Here is a 7,688-nt window from a genome sequence, read left to right as displayed (position 1 = left end):
AAAAAAAAAAAAAAAAAAAAAAAAAAAAAAAAAAAACAACAAAATAAAACATATACTCTGTGCCCAGTCCAGATTGTTTGTTGGTGTGGATATAATGAGGGCAACCATTTAAAGAAAAAAGAAACAGGGAGTAGTGAAAAGGCCAGTATTTTGAGTACCAGTGCTACAATCCACTAGCTGAGTGACTGCACCAGCTGTATAATGTCTCTGAGTCCCAGATTCCTCACAGAAAGATAAGATTGCTAGCACCTCATTCATATATCAGGATCTCATCAAAGGTACCTATTCCATGTAAATCCTCAGTAAATTTTATTTCTCCATCTCGTTTGAATTTCTGTGTAAACCTTAAGGATGTAACAACCAGGCCCCTTCACTTTCAGCAAAAATCAAAGGCCTTCAGAAATGTGTATAATTGAAGAAAACTAGGAAAAGGATCCCCGTCAGAAGAATTTTGCCTCTCAGATCCAGGTGGGAAAAATAAGAGTGAGCATTTTTTTTTTTTTTTTTTTTTTTTTAGTGGAGAAATATGTAGCTTACCCCAGAGGTGAGAAATACTCTGAAAAGAATGCATTGCCATTTGCTGGCTCTAACCGTTAGACGGTGGGTGTACAGTCTGTGCCACAACAGCAGCAGAGGGGACCCCCAGCTTGCACAGCCTGTCCCAATTTGTAACTGATCCCTGAAAGCACCGTCACCCATGTCAGTCCTTTATATTGTTATTGTGGCTGATTTTATCGGATCTTCTCCAGAGTAAAAGTTTGATAACAGAAGAAGGAAGGAAGGAATTAGAGCTAGAAGGTTGTTATGTAATGTGGTTGTGTGTATGTGAGAGCATGCTTGTGTATTTATATGTATGGCTATATATATAAAAGTGCATGCATATATGTATTCATATGCATGAATATATATATACACATTTGGTCATATATATATATATATATATAATCATATGTGGAAATGTTTCTGTGTGTGTTCTTAAGCCTTCCTCCATATGTATTTCAAGACTATGTTTACCAGTTATGTATAGCTAAATCCATATTACTTGACATTCCATCAATGGCCAACTCAAATCAACTAACACAACTGCCCATTTAATTGATGTTTATTTTGACTACCATGAAATACCAGGACATTCCTTCTCCAAAGCACATATAAATTCGGATCCCTCAACGATGTTCTCTGTGGAGAAGTGTCTGGTGGCTTTCATTTCACCAGAACACAGAATGCATTGGTGCCCACTGCCGCTTGGCCATGCCAGGAAGAACAGGCATCAAACTTGCTGACAAGTTGACCAGTACAAATCACAAACACAAGGGGCCCCTAAGCTTAGCCATGATGTGTGTGCAGCTGCTTGGGAAATTTGGGAGGATAACAAGCAGTGCTCTCCCCTCTAATTACTTATACATCCTTGTAAGTATGTTATTGATGCTAAGTCATACGAAGTATCTGTCCTCCTGGTAGGAGAGGAAAAAAAGGAAGGTGTTCTTATACTTTTTGGCTCTCGGGAGAATATAAAAAGTGGGTTTTTAAAAAAATATCCTAATACTGAAATAACCTTTCCTTTGTGAGGGTAGCTTTACAGTCTTAGAAACATAGGGTCCCTTTGGAGCTGGTGGTCTCCACTATCATAGAGAAAGTCTTAGTGCGAGGGGCTGCCTTTCCTCTGAAGACAGCTAAAAGATGGGTTTCATTTAACCTGGTCCTCTGGTGCACAACCTAAAAAAACTACCAGGGCTAAGACTGGGAAGAAAGTGTCATTTGTCATTTGGAAATCCTTTTTCTTTCTATATAAATATTCCCAAAACCTCAATAGCATTGCTGAACTTTAATCAGCTGGGAAGGGGCTACAAATGGAGGGTTAATCCATCACACTGCCCAGGAGGAGACGTGCATTGTGGCCTTAAGTTTCTAGGTAGCACTGGATAATGAGATTAGCACCCTCTGTGGGAGACTCTCAAAAAAGGTGCTACACCTTTAAAAATTGGCTTCCTTCTTAAATGCTCAGTAGCTTGCTTAGAAGGGTCAGAGCAAATTTCTCAAGGCTTAAGGATTAATTAATTTGAGAAAAAAAAAAGATTTCAAGTGTCACAAAACCTTAGTTAAAACCACCACTCTTCCTTATTCTTGGCTTCTCCCTCCTCTCCTTGCCCTTCCGCAAAACAAGAGGCACAAGACCATGAAATGATGTGAGCTAAATTCCTGTTTGTGTAGGCAACATATTTCCTCGCCTACAAAGATACACAATGCGGAAACATACAGACTCACACATGAAGTAAGAATACAGCTTTCCACAGCCATCCTTTACCCCTAAAGCTCCAAACTGCAGATTCCTTTTTCCAATGATCTTTCTTGAGATTTACATGGACTTCAGATTTTCTGAATACATGATGTTTAGTCATGGGCTGGGGGGTGGTGGAGCAGCAGAAAACAAAGTGTGATTATTCTCTCTCATGGTCACATTGAAAAAAACACATGAAAAAAGGTCTTGGAGACAGGAAATAAATGATCCTCTCCAGTGTTCATATTTCTAGGTGACTGGGGAAACCTGTACTTCTGAGGTTTGCCAGAAAAGATTTGCTTCTGGAAGCATTCCCTGTAAGCATTTCAACATAGCCTTTAATGCACCAAGCTTTTGGCACTGGGTTCCTGTAGCCTTCCTATGAAGGCTGAGGGAATGAAGCTTTCCTTCAATGGCTACGATTTAGGGACCTTCCCCCCCATAAAAAGGTATGCCTTTTTCCACAGGAGTTCTCTTTTGTGGGGTTTAGTTGTAGATGAGAGGCATATCCTATCTCTACTACACTTGCCCTCCAAATGGTGTGGTGTTTAGAATGGCAATGTCAAATGATCATGTTTAGGCTAAATCCCAAAGCCCCTCCTCAAAGTTGTCGGACAAAGCACCTCTCTTCTAGAACATTAATAGTCTAAATGGGTGTTATATACATGGAGTATGCCATAAAGCCAAGGTGTAATTACAGATACAGCAAGACCAAGTTTGCTATAGGAAGAATGAGCTGGGGAGAAGGGGAAGGAGAGAGAGAGGCTGCCTTAAAGATAATCACAAAATGTTCCTCTTGAAGGAGCCTCTTGGAAGCCCTACTTTTAGGCATGTTGGTTTCCCTATAGGTACAAGAGAATCCTACCACCAGTCCTTAGCATAAGTAAATCTTCTGCCGATAATGTCCATTTCAAAAAGCTGATTTTGTCTTTTAGGTTGGTGGCTGGAGGCATTTGCATTTTGTGGGATGGTGGTGTGTTTATTCCCCCTCTTACTTCCTGCTATTTCAGCTTATGGCTCAGAAAGAGGGGAAAAAGTAAAAGGAGAGATAGTAGGCTTTAGTATCTTTTAGGAGAGTGAGAAGAGTTCTGGACATGGCACTATTGGTTCAGTTTTCACCATCTGCCATCTATGACAGTTTATTTCAATTACACATCTAATTAAACTGTTATCTGGAGAAAGACCTCTCCAACAAGGTGTATCACCCTCCCCTTACCTTTCCCTGAACCCAGCACTTACCCCCCCACACACCAGCTCCTCACTCTTTAGTTCAATTTAGGGGGAAAAATCCCTGAAATCTCAGTAATGAGCCCAGAGGCATGTGAGGGGGAAAAGGGGCCACAACCACCCCAACACACAAAAAGTGAAAAGCACAGGGAAAGCAGGCATGACCCAAAAAGTCTATCTGGGAAGAGGCAGCTTTCCTGTCCTGCATTAACAAATTACTCCCATCTCAGTAATATGCAAACACAGAATCAAATGATGGTTTTTCTCCCTCCCCCATCTGCATTCCTGCTGCATCAAGCCTGACCCTAAATTCTCTTGCTGCCATTCATTATCCTGTAGGCATTCACCCTAAGTCAGGATTTCCCCTTTGCCCTTAGTACCTCAGAATACGTATGTGAACACTGCTCAGAGCCTAAGCGTGCTGCAGTTTTAGCAATGTGCTCCGCGAGCACAGATTTCAGCTTTGCATGTTGGGATTCCGTCTCCTGCTCAGGGAAACCAGAGAGAGCTGAGCTGAGGGGTTTTAACCTCAGAAGGTATCAAACAGGGTGCGGATGCTACCAATTCTGGTGAATCAGATGCATGGGGGAATTATAATTAAGTAGCATGTAAGGGTGAAATTTTGAGTTCATTTGAAAGATGATTGCATTAAGTGCAAAAATATTTCTTACAGGAGAAACTGTCTGGCACTGCCTTTTAAAAGCCATTTGCAGTGATCTCTCTCTGCCCTAAAGGCTAAGCAGTGAGGCCGAAACTTCAACCCACCTTTCCCTTGCTTTAAAGTGCTTACATTGCACTGCCCACTCCCCAGGCAAGGCAGAACCCTGCTGACTTTTTCAGCCTCCCTCCTGTGGGGTACATTAACCTGACTCATTACACTGATAAGCTTTGTTTGCCCTTCTTAACATTTCAAACTGCATCTGACCACTTCTCTCTTTGATTTTTCAATCCTGCCACTGGCCAAGCTCCCCAAGCCCTAAGCCGCCCACCTCCACCCCCAGGGAATTGTAACTGTTGCTTCTCTTGTAACACAGGTAACAGCTCATTTAGGTTACACCAGTCTGTACAAACTGTAAATGCTATTTTATTTTAAACATTTTAGTTTACAAAAAAAAAAAAATCAATGATTGGTACCTTTTTTACACTCTCAGATTCCTGAATATGGGCAGATCTTCAAAGGGAGGAAGGATTTCTCATATGAAATTTTAACAGAGACTGTCCTGAAGGTTGTGGGGTGGGGTTTCGTTTGTTGTGTTTTATTTCGTTTTTGTTTTTAAGACACAATAAAGCTAAAATGTCAGGTCTCTGGGAGAGATCCCCGTACAGTTTCAGTCAAGGAGCATATCAGAGCACAGACCAGGGGACCCCAGCTTGGTGCCCGCCGGCCGGCCGCCCGGCTGCCCAGGCGTATTTGGTAGCGCATGGGTTGAGAGCCACTGGGACAATCACACCTCGCATTCCCTCGCGGGCTGCTGGTGGCAGGTGCAGGAGCCATACTCATTGATGATCACCAGGGCTCCCTCAATGTGGTTCGGTTTGTAATCAACATAGTATTCCTGGGCAGACATGGCAGCCATCTGATGCATGGTCTGTTTCTGCTTTTGCTTCCTGCGCTGCGTGACAAAGCACTGTCTGAGCTGCCTGAGACTGGCTGGGAAACACTTCCAGGACACGTAGAGCACCAGGACCACGATGAGGAAGGAGAAGATGAGGGCCATGGTGCCGGTGACCACTTTGTGGATCTGCACGGCGTTCTCCGCGTGCTCGCCGCCTGGGAGAGCCACGGTGACGGGCTCGGGCGTGCCGTCGTGCTGCCCCTCCCCGCCGTCCGCGAGCGTGGTGGCCGAGCTGTCAGGGGCTCCCAGGTCACTGCGGTTGGTGACGGCCGAGAGGAGGTGGCCGCTGGTGGGCTCGGCCCCATCCTCGCACAGGTGGAAGGCGTACACGGCGTCCAGCACGTCCTCGCCCTGGGCGTACTCGGGGCTGGCGCACTGCAAGCTGCCGTCGTAGCGCCCCTGGAAGTTGCTGAGCCAGGACGCCAGGGCACACACGTTGCGCCCACAGTCCCACAGGTTCCCGGCCAGGGTAATGCTCGTAAGCGACTTCCAGGAGTTGAGGATGCGGGGCTCGATGTAGGTGAGGCGGTTGGAGTCCAGCTGCAGGGACTGCAGGTGCGGCACGGTCTCAAACACATGAGGTTCCATGTACTCGATCTCGTTGCCTGACAGGTCCATTTTCTCCAGGTTCCAAACCCAGTCCAGCGAGCTGACCACAATGGCCACCTTGTTCCTCCTCAGGCAGAGCGAGTGCAGGGAGATGAGGCGCGGGAAGTGGGCGAAGTTCACCTTGACCAAGTCGTTGTGCTCCAGGTGCAGCTCGGTGAGCTTGAACAAGCCGGCGAAAGAGTTGCGCGCCAGACTCTTGAGCTGATTGTATCCTATGTCGAGAAACTTGAGGCTGCGGCAGTCCTGGAAGATGCGCACGGGCACGAACTGGATGGCGTTGGCCCGCATGTGCAGCGTGGTGAGCTTCCGCAGCCCATGGAAGAGGTCCGGCGCGAGCGCCTGCAGCTTGTTGTAGGAGAGGTCCACGCTGCGCAGGTTGGGCATGGACCGGAAGGTGGTGTTGGCCAGTTGGGTGATCTGGTTGGAACTCAGCGTGAGTTCCTTAACTCGGCGCAGTTTCTGAAAGGCGTCCCCCTGCACCGAGCAGATGTGATTGTGATCCAGATAGAGCCACGTGAGCTGCATTAACCCCGTGAACTGGCCGGCGCGCAGCTCCGAGAGGCTGTTGTAGCGCAGGGACAAGCCCAGCAGGCCGGACAGGTTGTGGGGCGCCTCGGTGAGGTTGAGCGCCTCGCAGTACAGCAGCCGCCCCTCGCACCGGCACAGCTGCGGGCACCCGCTGGGGGCGGCGGGCAGCATCTGAAAGCAGGCCCCCAGCAGACACAAGACCACCCCCGAGGGCCTCCTCAGCAGCCAGTATAGACAGAGACCGAGCAGCAGGAAATCCATTAGCGAGAATCTTTCCAGAGAGACTGGAGAATGTCCATTGGAAGCGCTCGGTCAGAAATCTACATCATATTTTATTCCGAGGGAGGGGGGGCGGGGGAGGGGGAGAAAAGGGCAAAAATCAAATAAATATATAGAAAGAAAGAAGGACCCCCCTCCCCAAACACCACACGTTCACCTCTAAGCATGCAGAAAGCTGGGCGGCATGGAAAGTTCACAGCCACGGAAAGATCAAAGAGATGGTGATTTGGTCCATGTTAGAAGCTGCAGCAGAGAAAGGGGAGGGGAAGAAATCTTCGGGAAAGAATTTAATTAAAAAGTGTCTTACCCACCCTTTTCCAGAGAGTGACAACCTCCATTCAGCTGCTCCCTTTGTGTGCAGGCTAATTATATGCAGGGCGAGAGAAGACCCCTCTGTGTTTCCGAGGCAGCCCGGGTCCGCGGCCCGCGGATCTGGCAGGCGCACAATGTCTCACTTTGCTGATCGGCTCGGGGCTGCAAGGGCGGCGGGCGAGGCGGGGAGGCGACGACTTCTAGGACCCGCAAGTTTCCCAACTACGAGCCGGAGGAGCCCGGGCTTCGCCTTGCTGCCGCCGTCCTTTTCCTCTGCAGTTCGGACTGTGACGTTGTGGGGGAAAAAAAAAAAAAAAACAACTCCAAACTCGGGGCTCGCGACTCCCCAGGATGCGCCGGTCTGGTGAATGTCCGTCATTGGAAATGCCCACTGCCCGGCGCCACCTTTGACTCCGCGGAGCCCGCCTGCCATCCGCGCCCCGGGCAGCTGCGGGGAGCGGGCTCGCTCATCCTCGCGGGCGGCGGCGTGGGGAGCGGCGAGGGCGCCCGGCTCCTTCCTCCGCCAGGCAGTGTGCGGCGCGAGCTGTACCGGCACCTACTGCTCACTGAGTGTCGTAAGCTGCTCACGATTGTGCGTCTTCCCCAGCACCTCAGACAGGGGCAGATTGAAAAGGGGTGGGCAGAAAACCAACATTTTACCGAACCGCTGAAGTAATAGATGTTCTCTGATGAAATGGAAAACACTTTCGGCTTTTTTGTCCATATTTCAGAAAAGAAGAGGGAGGGGGGTGGGCGAGGGAGGGGTAGCATCATCAGGGACAAGATAGTTCCAAGTGGGAAACTGAAATATTCTCTGCTCTCCCCCTTCCCTTTGGGGA

At 48.2% G+C, this 7,688-nt stretch overlaps 2 protein-coding genes across 3 annotated transcripts in view; one reads left to right on the top strand and one right to left on the bottom strand.

Moving 5' to 3' along the window:
• The window catches only part of Lrrtm1 (leucine rich repeat transmembrane neuronal 1), a 15,267-nt gene extending 8,327 nt beyond the window's left edge, over positions 1-6,940 (bottom strand). The window contains exons 1-2 of the mRNA XM_013514747.1: positions 6,849-6,940; positions 4,640-6,578 (exon numbers count right to left, since the gene is read on the bottom strand). Of these exons, the coding sequence (XP_013370201.1) occupies positions 4,951-6,519 (1,569 nt within the window). The 5' untranslated portion in view covers positions 6,520-6,578; positions 6,849-6,940 and the 3' untranslated portion in view covers positions 4,640-4,950. The remainder of the gene's footprint in view (positions 1-4,639; positions 6,579-6,848) is intronic.
• Ctnna2 (catenin (cadherin-associated protein), alpha 2) overlaps positions 1-7,688 on the top strand; it is a 1,070,661-nt gene that overhangs the window by 726,607 nt on the left and 336,366 nt on the right. The window lies entirely within an intron of this gene.

Source organism: Chinchilla lanigera, unplaced genomic scaffold, assembly GCF_000276665.1.
Source record: "Chinchilla lanigera isolate Chin_1 unplaced genomic scaffold, ChiLan1.0 scaffold00023, whole genome shotgun sequence".
NCBI lineage: Eukaryota > Metazoa > Chordata > Mammalia > Rodentia > Chinchillidae > Chinchilla > Chinchilla lanigera.
Note: the sequence above shows the minus strand (reverse complement) of the source record. Positions and strands in the feature narration are given on the sequence as shown.